Raw genomic sequence first — 16,452 nt, forward strand, 5'->3', positions numbered from 1 at the left:
CACAGGGACCTTTGGCGCTGGTCTCCTCAAGGAAGCCCAGCTACCGGTGATTGAAAATAAGGTGTGCAACCGCTACGAGTATCTCAACGGAAGAGTCAAATCCACAGAGCTTTGTGCTGGGAATTTGGCCGGAGGCACCGACAGTTGTCAGGTAAGGACAAAGTCCAATCTTCTGCCGTCCTGCGTCGGCCTCTTAGATACCTCTGCCCCCCCCCCCCCCCGAGTGGCAAATCCGGGAAGCCTTTGTCCATTGAAGGCCACGTCCACGTGCTACCCAGAAACATTTTAGGTCTGGCCCTGAATGCGGACTGAGATCATCTGAGGGGATTTCTCCGGCCCTGAGTTCCAGATGGGTTGTAAGGGAGTCGTAAAGTATCATCACTGCCAGAGCCCCACACACCTGGGGACTGTGTTGGAGCATGGGACTCGGGTGGTGGCCTTACTAGCAGGGAAGCAAGGGAGGGTATGGGGAAAAGACCAACTGTGCCCCCTTTGCAATTATTCCGGGGTTTACTCTGCCTAAGGGAAACCCCAAGGCACGAAGGGATGAGTCCACTCTTCACAAGGGACTTCTCCCCCAGGAACACCAAACGGTGTGGTTTTGCTAAATGTACCCTGTTAAGCACCGAAGCACTGCAGCCCTTGTTGGGTACTGAAGCTACTCAAATAACACATTAATAAGTTTCTTTCTAATGGCAAAAGAATGTTCAAGTGCTGGGAAAACATACATTTGGGTAACAGAGGGGTGACATCCCATAATAAAAGGATGCCGGTTTAATCCTCTCGTGGTTCTTTTCTCTGCCCAGGGTGACAGCGGAGGGCCTCTGGTCTGCTTCGAGAAGGACAAGTACATTTTACAAGGAGTCACTTCTTGGGGTCTTGGCTGTGCCCGCCCCAATAAGCCCGGTGTCTATGTTCGTGTTTCAAGGTTTGTTCCTTGGATTGAAGGGATAATGAGAAACAATTAATTGGATGGGAGACAGAGCGAGGCGTCAGCACATCTAGAAGCTGGAACGCGGGTGGGGCACTGAGCACGCTCAGAAATGATTGACAGTAATCAGACCAACACACTGTACTCGCACCGCCCGCTGCTAAACCTCAACATTTTTTAGTATTATCGTGGATAAATTGTTCCTGTCCGTGGACTGCTGGATTCTGTAATAAAAAACGTAACACATTTATAACATTTGTTGAAAATAAACTCTGTACTTCCTTTAACTTTTTTGAGCTTCATTGTTTTCTTGTTCTTCGTTTATCCTACCCATTTTAAATAGTGTGACTGCCAGACTTAGGTGATCTCTCTCTTTCTCATAAGGAGTCGTTGCATAAAGGACAAAGGAGCCTGTAAGATCATAGAGAAGAGAGCAGAGAAGTCCTAGTAAGCCGCCCATATGTTTATCATGTCTACAAAAGACGGGTTGACACACGTCTTTATGTCTGGCACCGCGATGGATGTTTTCAAAGCTGCAGCATGTATGGGGAGTCATGAGAACAAATTCTATTCTTGGGGATGAAATCTGTTACTGACAACTTGACGTTAGCTGAGCACAGCGGACACCGGGCGGAGACTTGTGCACGGTGAAGGGAACCGGGCACTGGCAGTGTAATACAAGACCCGTAGGGAGCCTGCGTGCTATTCTGGGTTACATTTGAATCTAGGAATGGTACCAAGATCCACGACCGCAGACTGAAGGTAGAGCACTTAATTTCCATCCCTAATTGTCTGCCCAGACAGCCTGTACTGTCACGCGGGAACGGTGTTTTCCAGTGACGCGTGTGCAAAAGGAAGACGGAGAACAAACCTTGATTGTTCTTGACAGTTAAACACTTTTTTATTGTGACCAGAACCAAAATAGCAACTCAAGATGCAATTCAAAGGTGAGAGTATCGAGGAGGAATAGTCCTCTTCCAGCATAGAGAAGTGCGAAAACAGCGACACTGCAAGTGTGGATGAATACAGGGTGACGGCAGCATGAAGTCCCCAAAGAGCGGTGTTTATTTCATGGGAAAATAAAACATTCATATTCAGTCCTGTTGTGCTGGAGGATTACAAAACTTATTTTACAATTAGCCCACACTCCGTACCTATTGTCATGTGTTCACAAAGAATTGTCTTCTTCGTTGGCAAGACTCTCCTCGGTGCTCGTTTTGTCTGTCCACACAAAATAACTCATGAAAAACTTCTGCATAAGATATATACTGAATCGGAAATACCACGAATATAACATACAAAGCAGAACCGCAGGAAAAGGTAACAGATATGTATTTAAGCTCTGCATTTCAAAAGTCTCAGTAACAAAAAAAGAAAGATCAAATCCCTTATTAGTGTCTATGACATCACTTCTAAAGCTTCTCCCAATTCTTTTAAACATGGATATAAATTGACCTTACTTTTAAATTAAAGTGTAAGCTGCTTCCCAAGACAGGTGAAACGTGTCAAGGTTGAATGAGAACAGTCCATGGTTTTCACCCTTGACCACGGGCGGCATCATAGAACTCAACTCCCAAGATACAAGATAAATATCCCTTCAAGATTAAAATCTTAAGACCCATGAACTCAGAATCCATGGATGTTGTTCAATACTGAACTGAGTATGTGGCTCTATCTTCTGAGGCCCAAATCTGATTTAAGAAAACAATAGGGTCAAATCCTCAAATTGTACAGCGGATTTGTTCATGATCACGGAACAAGGCCCGAGCATGCCCGTAGGCCCAGATGCTACAGTGGCTTCCACAGGGCAAAACAAGAAGAGAAAGGAAAGCCTCAGTACCACGTGGCCCAGGGGCCTTAGATTCAGTCTCTTCACAGGCAGGATTTCCAAATCTTCATCCTCCCTGGAATCTTCAGAACGCTCAGCTCGGAGCTTTCGTTCGTCGATCAGATTTGATGAACCCGCTCTGGACACTTTTCCCCGATCCCTGGTTTGCACGTCCTTCATCTTTGATGGAGCAAGCAGTCGTGAGAACTTGGTGAAGGTTTCTCTCGTCCCTCTATAACTGGGTCAGACCTGCTGCCCCAACTTTAGACAAAAACTGGGGCGGGGGGCGCTGTATGTGCAACAGGCTCTTGGCTAAACCAGCCGCATACTCTGTGCGCCCAGAGAGTTCCCTAGCGCCATAAATCCTAATTCATCCGACATCATATAAATATACTCTGGGCAGTTTGAATGTCTTTGTACAGCATGACGAACACTTAGAGCCGTGCGGCATAAAGTGGCTAAAATGGACAACACGCACGTGTGTGCAAGGCACATCGGTTCCTTGAGAGACATCGACCTAGAGAGCCCCTCCCTTCTGTCTTTGGCAGGGGGGCCTCAAAGGTGCGAGCTGCAAACTTGGGTTTTCTTTTTCCTGCCACATTTGTAGGAATATGGACTAACAAAACAAGGAGAGAAGAGAAAGTCCTTATCAACTATTATACAACAAACTACCACAAAGTTTTCTTGCTCAACATTATAGTTGGTTTTGATCAAACACACGGCAGTGTAACATCTCATAAAAGCCCAATTCAAAGGTGACAAAAAAACTGTCACCAGGCTCATTTTTTAAAACCTGCTTTCAGACCCTAGGCAGGGTTAATCTGCACGTAAGTTCTTTATGTGACAGGACTAGGACGCCACCCACCCTGACCTGGTCCCTGAACTCTGATACAAACCAAGCAATTGTCTAGAAAGACACAGTTAGCAAAATGTTTCTTTTGGATAAAGCAGGACCTTACGATGGTATCGGGCTCAAGAGGATTTCACACAGTTTAACACCTTTTGTAAATTTCTTAATTTTGATTTGCAAAATGGCAGTATCTCAAAGAGAATCTTCGACCTCACTCCAAATTTCAGGTATCATTGCTCTAAGGGTGAAAAATAGGTGGAGCTTTTGGGTGAGAAGTAAGTCATTACTCGTCACTTCATTTCCAAACAAGTGTAAGAATCTGTTTGGATTACTTCCCGAGGCAAATGCCCACCTGTTCTCTGACTGTTACAAGTCAGTTACTGCGATATGAGCTGATGGTTTTATTTTACACACACTGATGAGCTTTCCTTAGGAAAGTTCTGAGATGATGAATCAATCTTATGTTTCAAAATAGCATCAAGAAACAGGGTGATAAAATCCAATGAAATCATTGTATAAGTTTTAGAGGTTTGGTAACATACTCAGGAGACACTTAGCAATGGTTGCTGACCTGAGCCAAAGTCGGACGCTTAACCGACTGAGCCACCCAGGTGCCCCAAAGCTGTGAACCTTTCTAAGCATAGATTTCCTAGTACTGAAATGAGGACAAGAACTGCAATTGCATAAAATCATTTTGAGTATTAAATGAAATGGCATGTGTGAAACCATCCATCACACGGGTACTTAAAAAATGCCGCCTTCTAATCTCTTCCTAATCTACAAGTGAGGAAAAGAACTGCCATGAGGTTATTAACACTTCGGTCTTCTTATAAAGCTTTTTGATGCAAATTTTTTTTTCAAGTTGAGAGAGCCACATACTTAATTTCCAGGCCGTTAGTTAGAAGACTGGTTTTCTTTTAAAAATCGGCAGTTGGGGCGCCTGGGTGGCGCAGTCGGTTAAGCGTCCGACTTCAGCTCAGGTCACGATCTCGCGGTCCGTGAGTTCGAGCCCCGCGTCGGGCTCTGGGCTGACGGCTCAGAGCCTGGAGCCTGTTTCCGATTCTGTGTCTCCCTCTCTCTCTGCCCCTCCCCTGTTCATGCTCTGTCTCTCTCTGTCCCAAAAATAAATAAAAAACGTTGAAAAAAAAATTAAAAAAAAAAATAAAAATCAGCAGTTAAATTGTTTTTTAACTATGCAAATAATACAAGGCCATGTGTTGTAATGAGAAAATTAATCAAATAATACAAAAGTCTACAGAGTGTATGGGGCTCCTGGGTGGCTCAGTTGGTTAGGCGTCTGACTTTGGCTCAGGTCATGATCTCACAGTTTGTGAGTTCGAGCCCTGCGTCGGGCTCTGTGCTGACAGCTCGGAGCCTGGAGCCTGTTTTGGATTCTGTGTCTCCCTCTCTCTCTGCCCCTCCCCGACTTGTGCTCTGTCTCTATTTATCTCTCAAAAATAAATAAAATATGTAAAAAAAAAAAAAAAGTCTACAGAGTGTAAAAGTGAAGTCTTCTTCCCAATCCATTGCTATCCCAAGAGGGTCTACATTACTATATTAGATTTTTTGCTACACTCTCATATTTCATATCCTCTCTTCCTCTTTTTATTATGAAACACTTCCAGCAGAGGAAATTAGAAAGAATTTGTGTAGTGTGAATTTTTCTGGATATAACTCTTCATGTTTGTGTATCAGTTAGATACTTGCCCTACACACCAGTTAGACGCCCTTCTCCAAAACTTAATCTCTCTTTCTCCTTCTCCATCATCTATCGATCTATTTTTATCCATCCACCCACCCATCCATCCATCCACCCATCTTCCATCCACCCATCCATTATCTCTTTTCTCTCTCTTTCCATCTTCTGTCTTCTCGTCTAGCTCCAGAGAGGATTCGCTATTGGCTTTATTTTTTAATAAATACTGAAACACATTGTTCAGCAACTTTTCACTTTGTAATCAATCTTGAAGATCTTACTGTGTCATTCCATACAGATATATCTCAATTCTTTTCATCTCTATATAGTAAGCCATACCATGAATATATTACCATTCTCACAATCAGCTTCCCACTGATGCACATTTATTTCTGCTTTGCCAAATGACCCATTCTCTTCCTTCAGATTTTTTTTCTGAGTTTTAACACCTTAGCAATGTTTCCCTCTTCATAACCACATCTTAAAAAATAATATACATTCTTACAGAGTTTTCTTTTTTTTTATATTAATCTTCCAAATCAACTTTGAATCTTCTGCTTAGGACGTGAGATGACGGATTGATATTATTTCCCCCCATGAGAGTTCAATTTTCTCCACACCCTTTTTTCCCTTAGTAGTTTGAAACGCTGCTTTTATTTAAGGTGCACTGAATTTCATACGATACCTGCCAAGTTTTTCTACATCGTCCACTGTTTCTGGCAAGGCGATACCCTTGGTTTCAGGCAACAGCATCACGAGCCCGCCGCAGACAGATGCCAGGATACCTACGGAATAAGGAAAGGCGACAGCACACGAGGAACGCACAGCTGGCCCGTGGCCTCCCTCCCTGCTCACCCTGGAGCTTAACCTTAACCAGTTAACCAACTAACCTTAACCAGCCCTTACTGGCAGCAGCCCTCTGGTTACCCACCCGGCTCTCCAGTTCTCTTTTGCCACCCTTCGAAACGTTCTCTTCCTTCCTTGGACCCTGTGTGGTCCCACCGTCCCGGGACTCTTGCCAACACCTGTTCATTCGCTCACTTCACTATTACTTATCGGGCGCCTAAGTGAGAGAGAAGACCTCACCTCCTGCTTCTCACAGGACTCCTCTCAGCTTCCTTTTACCCACCAAGCGCTTTACTGGTTCCTCTCCCTCCCCTTCCTTACTGGGTCACATTACACGGTCGGACTCGTCCCCACTTTAGCCCAATGGCCATCTCTTGGAGTCTTTCTGGGCGTCTCACTGTGTGCCGAACCCTCTGGCTCCAGTGTCTGCAACGGGCTGGTGGAGGCACGGACCCTATGCCAGTCTCTCCTCTTTCGGGACCCTTCTCCCAACCTCGCGTTATCCTCCAGTTGCTGTCCCCACCCTTCCTGTTCTTTAGAGCTGAAATTCTGGAAACACCATCCTCCCCTATTTTCCACATCTCTTCACGTCCTACGGATATGCCGGTGAATGTTTAGCAACCGGCCCTCCCGAAAATACAGTGCCGACTTGCAGCGTCTGCGGATTTCCGTGGTGTGAGTACCCCCACCACGGGCATCTCTAGGTCCTGCCACGATATCATGGATCCAGGCGGTGGGAAGGGAGGGGCGGTGACAACGTGTGATGTCGCGTCTCCCCCATAAGGACACGACAGACCAAAGTGGCCCGAAGAACACAGAGAGTAGGGAAATGTACGTGAACTAGGAAGTGATGGGGTTTGAGTAATTATCTCCTCTGTTTTTAATAGATTTGATACAGGGAAGTTTGAACAATGGCGATGCTAACCCCTGGGCTCAAAAATCCCTGAAAACTTCACAGCTGGCCTTGGCAGGTGGGTGCTGGCTGGTGTCCTGTGCCACCCCCCCCCCACCCCACTCTCTGTGGGGTGCGCCCTGCGTGCTCCGGACCCACCTTGCCCACTGGTCGGGCCCCACGGCAGCACCGGCCGCTGGTGAAGCCGCTGCCCTCCCCTGGCCCCGCTTCTCTCTGGCCTCTTCATCCCTCTTCCTCTCCTTGAGGCCTCCAGGCCCTTTGCCACCCAGGACGCTTTGTCGCTCATCAGGGCTCTGTCTTGCCCGGGCCCTCTCCTTTCCTCTCACCTGGTCCCATTCCTGGGGTGGGGGTCTCAGACCCTCCCATGTCAGTGGTTATCTACACTCAGATGGCCTCCCGATCTCTGTCACCGGGCCACGCTTCTCTCCCGAGCACCGGCCCCAAAGGCTACTGGCTTTCTTGCAGGCATTTGCTGCGACCCACACCCAGACAGGTTCCTTGGTGTCCCGTGGGCCAGCTCCTCTGGCGTTCACTCAACGAGGGCCTGGCTGTCTCCGCTTTTCCCAGCCAGGAGCTCGGCCTTCCCCCCTCCCTTTGCCTCTGGGGAGCCCCTCCGGGGAGCCCACTCAGTCACCCCTCTTGCCAGTTTTACTTTCTTTTTAAGTTTATTTATCGTGAGAGAGAAAGAGAGAGGGAGAGAGCACGAGTAGGGGAGGGGAAGAGAGAGAGGGAGAGAGAATCCCAAGCAGGCTCTGCACTGTCAGCACAGAGCTCGATGTGGGTTTGAACTCACAAACATGGTTTGAACTCACAAACCATGAGATCACGACCTGAGCCCAAACCAAGAGTCGGACACTTAACCGACTGAGCCACCCAGGTGCCCCCTTGCCAGTTTTACTACTGACGTATTTCTCGAATCTCTCTGCGCCCAGTGCTCCTGGTGTCATGGCCTTAACCCCCAGCCGCCAGGCATGATCCCTTCCCTGAGGAACTGGCTCCCCACCAGCACGGCCTCCCTCCAGCCCATTTGCACATCAGAGTCCTGCTTCTAATACGTAAACCTAACACTGTCAATCCCAGCTTAGATCTCCTAGCTTCCACTGCTGTTTGGATAAAGAGCAAACCTTTGTGGGACCAGGACTACCCTTCATGACTGTGATCTGGTCCAGCCTGCCACCCAGCGTCCCCTCCCTTCCCCGCGCCCCCAACCCCCCACATCTGGCATCTGCTTTTGACTTCCCCGCTTCCCAGACAACAGCTTCACCCTTGGCCGCTAGGCCTTCCACTGCCTGGAGCCCAGGCCCACGCTTCCCACGTAGGTAATTTCTACTCCTCTCCGATCTCAACTATGCACTCCTCCCTCCTCCACTCCAGCGGGTCAGGTGTCCCTACCTTGCGCTCGCCTGCCCGCGCCCTCTGCTTTCAGCGTTTAGCACGCTGTCCTGTGACTGATGGTTTGGAAGGAAGTGTGGCTTTCTCCCCAGCCAGACTCGGCAGGAAGGGGGCATCAGGGCCGGCTTTCCCGGCACTTGGCTGCAAGCCAGGCCCAGACCTTGAACGACTGCCGCCCCACCCCCAGCCCAGACCACTTGGTCTTGGTTGAACAGAGGCACTCTCTGCTTTTTCATGCTGGCCACAGAGTCAACACGGGGCTTGTTCATCAGACCCCATGAAATAATTTGCGATAATCTTTTCTTGAATTGGGTGCTGTCACGTGGTTAGGAGCTTTCCTGCCCCTAGCTAGCGAGCACTGTTAGGGATTTTGCATTATTCGGGATGTACGTCCCCACGGACTCAATATTTTCATTGCAAGTTAAACTGCTGGGCACAAAGTAGAACACAGTCTCTACCAGGAGTGAGGACATGGAGGTGGAGGGAAGGTAGGTGGGAAAGGGGCCAGCCTGTGTGCTTTCTTGCTGAAGAGAGTAGAGCAGGGACGAGACACAGGCAGAAAGGGGAGCACAACACTTGAGAAGCACTGGACTGAATTACCCTACGCCCCCAGCCCCTAGGCCTTGCTTCTGACCCCTCAGGAGGCCTGCGGAAACTGGAGTTGGAAGGAGGGCATGAACTTGAGAGCCATTGCAGAGCTTATAGTACGTGGGCAAGGGGTTCCACGCACGGCCTGCTTCACGTCAGAGCAAACGAAGATACGATATCTAATAGGTATCGAACATTTAAAAATCTAATTAGTTTGTAGGCTTATTCCGAAACAGCCGGAAGGTCCAAATTGGTCCCCTGGAAATTAGTCGTGTGGTCCCCCAATTTCAAGAGTTTCGTAGCACTGGAATGCAACGCAGAACTTAAGCAAAGAAAGCTAATGGCTCATCACGACACTTTTATATAAAATAAATTAAAATCATTTAGGTTTCCCACAGGACTATAATCGGTTTGGCCACTCAAAACTCAAGCCATCGTCATAAAAAAATTGAATGATCTCATTAATAGCAAACCTAGTAATCACTATAGATGAAATGCAAAGAATATAGATGAAAGCATTTGGGAATCACGTATGAAAGGAGTTCTTACCAAAGATGATAAGAGGTAGTTCTAACCAAATGGCCGCCAGCCGGAAGAGCAGAAATGGGGCTATGATTCCCCCAAAATCACATAAACCCGAGCAGAGAGAAACTCCGAAGTTTCTGTAGAGTAAAACATTGTTTTAGAGACAGAAGTATTTAAATGCAGTCAGGATAAGGGAAGCGTTCAGATACACAGGCAACAAAGCCATCTTAGTAACATTTTCCGTTTCTGTAGCTTTCGACCTTGAGGACTACGACCTACTCTCCTATTTCGAAGGACGCCGTTTCCACTCTGCCCCGTTTCACATCGGGCAAACGCCGAGTCCCCGGAGAGCGAGGCGGTCTACGGCGCCGGTGGAAATCACTCTCTCACCGGAGGCTCACCGCCCAGCCCACGCCGCAAAGCTCAGGGATCCCCTCGGCACCCTCACTTGGCAGTAAGGAAGGCCCGTGAATACTCCCCCGGGAAAGGAGGCCAACGTGCAGCCCGCGCACGCTGTTTCACTCTGTCCTTCCCCAACCACTCACAGCTGCCAGACGTGGAATGTGGTCAGAACAGAGGCCGTAGCCTTTAAACGGGGTGATGCCGACGAGCGCAGTTTTGACCCACATCTAAGCAAGTATGCTACCCAGACTTTCCGATCCCACAAAACCACCGCTGTGGATACAGACACTGATATGAGAAACGTTTCTGTCAAGAGATGCGGAAGGTAGCAATGCAGAAAGCAGCTACAGCTCAAAGTGGATCTTCTTTACTGGCTGCCTCCAGCCCGGGCTAATATATCATCAAGTTACGAAAACTGTTTCATGGGTTGTAGGTGAAAACATTTGGCTGCAGAATCACGTAGGAGAAACCAGGACATGTAGGTTGGAATTACCGTAATGTTGTTGGGTACAATTCTGAATTTACCAAATAAACAATTTCAAAGGCCATGGTAATCCCTAGTCTTCCCAGGGTAGCCACTGTGGTTCTCAACCACGGTATCCCTGCAAATAGAAAATGTGGAAGGGCAGAGTTAGGGGTTTGCTTTCAATGAAATATCACAAAACAACAAAAGGCATTTGTTTAGTGTTCCCCCAGCCCTAAGTCTTTGTTAATGTTAAGCACAAATGACAGATATCTTCTAATATTGTAGCCAAATTTATTTTTAAGTGTTTATTTATTTTTGAGAGAGAGAGAGAGAGAGAGAGAGAGAGCATGAGCAGGGGACGGGGCAGAGAAAGAGGGAGACACAGAATCCAAAACTGGCTCCAGGCTCTGAGCTGTCAGCCCAGAGCCCGATGTGGGGCTCGAACTCCCGAGCTGTGAGACCATGACCTGAGTGGAAGTTGGACGCCTAACCGACTAAGCCACCCAGGTGCCCCATATTGTAACCAAATTTTAGCAGCAACAACCACCAGGATGATAGCTTATATTTAGTGTGCTAGTTGCCTTTCTGAGCAGGGTTAGATGATGGAAATACAATTCAAGAACCATTTGTTCAGCAGCCACTGTATTGAAAACAGTGTTCCCGGCACTGCCATCCTAGAGGGCCTGCGTGCCCTGGCCTTCTGGAAGGTGGTCTTCACTTGGGCCCTTGAGAACCGTTATCACAGCCTATTGCTCATTTGCCCTCTCTCTGTTCCCACCCCTTAGTGATAACACACAGAACACCTGCTCCAAGCAGGCCAGAAAGAATCTGGATGTGAAGCCAATGTTGCTTTCTAGAGGGCAGCAAAGGCTTGGAGACTGGAACCTTCAGAAGGGAAGATCTATGCCTTGTGTTATTGGTAGGGTGTATATTTCTTATTGTCTTCCCCATCCCCAATCTTGCTACTTCCCCAAGAAATCATCTAGAAGAGGCCAGATTCTTAAAAATCAGTTGGTTCATTCATGAACTATTCTAGGGGCTGCACTGGTTGTATGAGGAAATTCTCCTATCCTCCAAAGTAACTAGGGGAAAAAGCTCAAAGTTCTTCATTAAATGTTTTATTTCTTTTGAGTTTTAACAGAAGAGGCAGTAAACCATCTTTGCCCTAAAAAAGTCAGTGCTCTAAATTTCTTAAGAGTTGCACAAAAACAGACACTCAGATCAATGGAACAGAATAGAGAACCCAGAAATGGACCCACAAATGTATGGCCAACTAATCCTTGACAAAGCAAGAAAGAATATCCAATGGAACAAAGACAGTCTCTTCAGCAAATGGTGCTGCGAAAACTGGACAACGACATGCAGAAAAATGAACCTGAGCCACTTTCTTACACCAGATACAAAAATAAACTCAAAATGGATGAAAGACCTAAACGTAAGACAGGAAGCCATCAAAATCCTCGAGGAGAAAGCAGAAAAAACCTCTTTGACCTTGGCCGCAGCAACTTCTTACTCAACGCATCTCCAGAGGCAAGGGAAACAAAAGCAAAAATGAACTATTGGGAACTCAAAAAATAAAAAGCTTCTGCACAGAGAAGGAAACAATCAGTAAAACTAAAAGGCAACTGACGGAATGGGAGAAGATATTTGCAAATGACATATCAGATAAAGGGGTAGTACCTAAAATCCATAAAGAACTTATCAAATTCAACACCCCAAAAAACAAAGAATCCAGTGAAGAAATGGGCAAAAGACATGAATAGACACTTCTCCAAAGAAGACATCCAGATGGCCAACCGACACATGAAAAAATGCTCAGCCTCACTCATCATCAGGGAAATACCAATCAAAACCACAATGAGATGCCACCTCACACCTGTCAGAATGGCTCACATTAACAACTCAGGCAACAACAGATGTTGGCGAGGATGCGGAGAGAGAAGATCTCTTTTGCACTGCCGGTGGGAATGCAAACTGGTGCAGCCACTTTGGAAAACAGTATGGAGGTGCCTCAAAAAATTAAAAATAGAACTACCCTATGACCCAACAATTGCACTACTAGGTATTTATCCAAAGGATACAGGTATGCTGTTTTGAAGGGGCACATGCACCCCCATGTTTATAGCAGCACTATCAACAATAGCCCAAGTATGGAAAGAGCCCAAATGTCCATCGATGGATGAATGGATAAAGAAGATGTGGTATATATATATATATATATATATATATATATACATATACACACACACACACACACACACACACACACACACAATGGAGTATTACTCGGCAATCAAAAAGAATGAAATCTTGCCATTTGCAGCTACGTGGATGGAACTAGAGGATATTATAAGTGAAATTAGTAAGTCAGAGAAAGACAAATATTGTATGCCCTCACTCACATGAGGACTTTAAGGGACAAAACAGATGAACACAAGGGAAGGGAAGCAAAAATAATATAAAAACAGGGAGGGGGACAAAACATAAGAGACTCTTAAATATGGAGGACAAATAGAGGGTTACTGGAGGGGGTGTGGGAGGGGGGATAGGCTAAATGGATAAGGGGCACTAAGGAATCTACTCCTGAAATCATTGTTGCACTATATGCTAACTAACTTGGATATAAGTTTTAAAAATGTTAAAAAAAGAATGATTAGCAAGATTCACACACACACACACACACACACACACACAAAGAGTTGTGCGACTTATGCCATCCGTCCTTAGTGGACATGGGTCTGAGATATGTGACTGATGGACAAGCACATATCTGTTCTCCCAAGCAAAGCTAAGGACATCCTGACTTCCATCTTTGAAAATGAAACTCTTCCCTTTTATATTCATATGTATTCATGCTCAGTACTAAGTGGTCCTCTTGTCTCCTAGAAGGATTAATGCTCATTCCCGAGCACATGATTTTTTTAGTAGAAAAGCAGGTGTGGAGGCGGAGGATGAAAGAAAAGAATCGAGCTTGGTAGATTTACCGGTCTTCTCTACCGAATAGTCAACAACAGCAACAACAACAAAGCTAAAACCGATGAAATAAAACCATTGCCTAGGACGTCAAGCACAGAGAAAGACGGTTTAAGAATCCAGATCACTGCTGGGAGGCTCCGGGTTACTACATTTTGACCGCAAACTGGCCGAGGACGTCCTGGTGTACTTGACGTTTTTCCCAGATGAGGACACCTGTAGCTCTCACGCTAACAGTTACATCAGGGGGTGAGGAGTATTAGGATTGTGCTGATGTGCTGGGCTGCCATGTGCCCTGGCCCAGAGCAGTGGTAAACGTGTGTTTTATTTAGGCCTTGCCTCTTCCTGAAGGCCAGAGAGGGGGACTAGGAAATGCATTCCACCCCAGCCTTCAATGAGCAGGTGGTACAGCGCCAGGGGCCAGGGAACGGAAAGTGGGAGCCCTTGCCCAGATTCCCTGGGTCCCAGCCCAACCGGGCAACCTCTCACTGTTCTCGGGCTGCAAAGAATGTTGCCGGCTACCGTGGAAATGACTTGATTATCCAGGTTAAATTCTTAAGTTAGAGGGGTTTTTTTCCTACTGAATCAAGACTACTCTACAAGTGAGTCCCGCTGATAACTTTCATGACAATTTAAGTTTACGAGTGAGGCTATCACCGTTTGCCAGAAAGAACCACACGAAACCCAAGAAACCGAACACACACACACGCACACACACGCAACACGTGGTTAGCTCAGTGAATACAGACAGATAACAAGTCAATTCAGCGGTATGTTGAGAAAATGCTGTCAAGCGGCCACCCTTGGGGAGACATGGTTTCTCCTACATGCTGACTTTACCCCGAAAGACTCTCAGTTCGTTCCGAGCAGCAGAGGCCACTATCTAACCACCCTGAGCTAGAGATTTCGGTGAAACGTGTAATAAAACAGAAGTCCCAAGGGCACTGCACTGTTCGTGAACTTAAAAGTGAAGTGAAAGCGATTTGTCAGGAAGTGTAAATGATGTGTGGATATTACGTATGCAAACAGAGACTTCTGATCATCCATCGCAGGAATGCTCAAAGTTCGTCTCAGAGAGGCAACAGGCACCTTTCAGGAACAGTGACAAGAAAACACACAAGACAACTTAAAAATGAGGAGTGACGCTGGAACTAGGCTCCGTGGAGTCCTGAGAGCACAGAGAAAGATGGTCCCTCTGAATAGACGTTTATTTGGTCAAGGGACTGGAGATTACTGAGAATAATGCCTCAATTTTTGAAGAAAGGATATGCAGGATTTTAAATGAACGCTATTTTACATCTCCTCTGACTGTACCATCTGCTTGGAGTTCTGAAATAAAACGGTAGTGAAAATTTGTAATAGAGATATGTAAATTAAGATGTATTGGCTTACTCCTCACTTCAAGAGACATAAAAGGCAGAATTCTCCTTTCAAAAAGACTACTTACCAAAAGGGCTAGGTTTGTACCCATCCTAAACAAACCCAAATGAAAGATGCAGACAGCTACGGATAAAGAAAACCTAGTTCTCAGACTTCAATTAGAGTTCAGAAATTTGGGTCAAAAGCAGAGTGCCTTAAGTGAAGAGACAGCCAGAAAGACTTTCTTTTTCCAGAATGTCATTCTTTAGACCATGAAAAGTTGTGCTCAGTGGAGGCAAAGCCAGTTAAATTGTTCTCTAAGAGATAATTTTAGAGCTGATTCCTCTAAAAGGCTAATCAGCATTCAGTGCAGGGGCCCTCCTCCTGTTCATGACGTCAAGAACGACTGAGAGGAAGAGTCTTTCTAATGTTAATCCAGCAGCCCAAGTAACCAGGTCCAAAACCTCCCTTAAGTAGAAGTTAGGGCTGCCAACTCCAGCGAGGAACCTCTGTTAAAATTTGGTGCTCACAAGGAGCATTAGGGCTTGAACCTCGTCTTGTCAATCATGGCCGACGTAGGCTTTTATAAAAGCAGCTGAATCTGTGAATGTACACATCAGATGTGTCCAGAATAAAAGCAATTATTTTTCAGTCCTGCTGAGAACAATTCTAAGGCTGAAATCGGGAAATTATGTCTTCAAAATAAGACGGATCAGACCAGACAGAAAAGTCTATTCTTTGCCTTATGGTTTTCAATTTATGAGTGTTCTCTACAAAATAGCTCCGTTCCCACACATTTAGTTCCTCCAACGTTGGTGTGGACATATGGCTTAGAATGCTTTCTGGGATCGTGCGGGATGCAGCACCCATCAAAATGAGCCCAATCAGTCCGGGGCCAGAGAGAATTTTCCAGGGAAAGATTGTATCATGAAATGATGGGCCACCTGTAAGTCATTAACCTTTCTCCACACCTTCCTAATTTCATATGCAATAAATAATTCCTATTCCATGTGCGATGAGGACAGAATGACTTCGCTCTAGGGAACTAAATCCAAAATGATACAGTGTCAAAAAGGGAAGCAATAGCGAGGTCTCCAATGTTCCCCATTCGTCCCCCTTCTAGTTCAATTGTGCATTGTTCGCAAGGATAAGAGCTACGTCTATCTTGTTCAGGCTCTGTTCCCACTCCTAATTTAGTGGTGGCAATTAATAGATACTAAATAGGGGCGCCTGGGTGGCTCAGTCGGTTGAGCATCCAGCTTAGGCTCAGGTCATGATCTCACGGTCTATGAGTTCGAGCCCTGTGTCGGGCTCTGTGCTGACAGCTCGGAGCCTGAAGCCTGCTTCGGATTCTGTGTCTCCCTCTCTCTCTGCCCCTCCCCCACTCATGCTCTGTCTCTCTCTGTCTCAGAAATAAACATTTAAAAAAAAGATACTAAATAGACATGTATTGACCAATATGAGTTATACAGATTCCTCAACTGTTAGAATGCTTGAATCCAGTGTTGTGGGTTGAATAGTGTCCCCTAGAGTTCATGTCCACCCAGAACCTAGAATGTGACTGTATTTCTATATGGATTTTTGCAGATGACATAAAGAAGAGAAAGTCATACGAGGGTGGAGGTGGACATTGGAATGATGTCAAGCAACACCCAAGATTCCTGGCAACTGCCAGAAATTAGG

At 46.2% G+C, this 16,452-nt stretch overlaps 2 protein-coding genes across 2 annotated transcripts in view; one reads left to right on the forward strand and one right to left on the reverse strand.

Annotated features, from left to right (window-relative positions):
- PLG (plasminogen) overlaps positions 1–1,218 on the forward strand; it is a 43,537-nt gene extending 42,319 nt beyond the window's left edge. Inside the window, exons 18-19 of the mRNA XM_040448716.1 lie at positions 6–151; positions 807–1,218. Of these exons, the coding sequence (XP_040304650.1) occupies positions 6–151; positions 807–968 (308 nt within the window). The 3' untranslated portion in view covers positions 969–1,218. The remainder of the gene's footprint in view (positions 1–5; positions 152–806) is intronic.
- A 585-nt stretch (positions 1,219–1,803) lies between these two features.
- The window catches only part of SLC22A3 (solute carrier family 22 member 3), a 49,476-nt gene continuing 34,827 nt past the window's right edge, over positions 1,804–16,452 (reverse strand). The window contains exons 7-10 of the mRNA XM_040448722.1: positions 10,465–10,573; positions 9,594–9,706; positions 5,991–6,090; positions 1,804–3,375 (exon numbers count right to left, since the gene is read on the reverse strand). Coding sequence (XP_040304656.1) covers positions 3,315–3,375; positions 5,991–6,090; positions 9,594–9,706; positions 10,465–10,573 — 383 coding nt within the window. The 3' untranslated portion in view covers positions 1,804–3,314. The remainder of the gene's footprint in view (positions 3,376–5,990; positions 6,091–9,593; positions 9,707–10,464; positions 10,574–16,452) is intronic.

This window comes from Herpailurus yagouaroundi, unplaced genomic scaffold (genome assembly GCF_014898765.1).
Source record: "Herpailurus yagouaroundi ecotype Mexico unplaced genomic scaffold, PumYag 198, whole genome shotgun sequence".
NCBI lineage: Eukaryota > Metazoa > Chordata > Mammalia > Carnivora > Felidae > Herpailurus > Herpailurus yagouaroundi.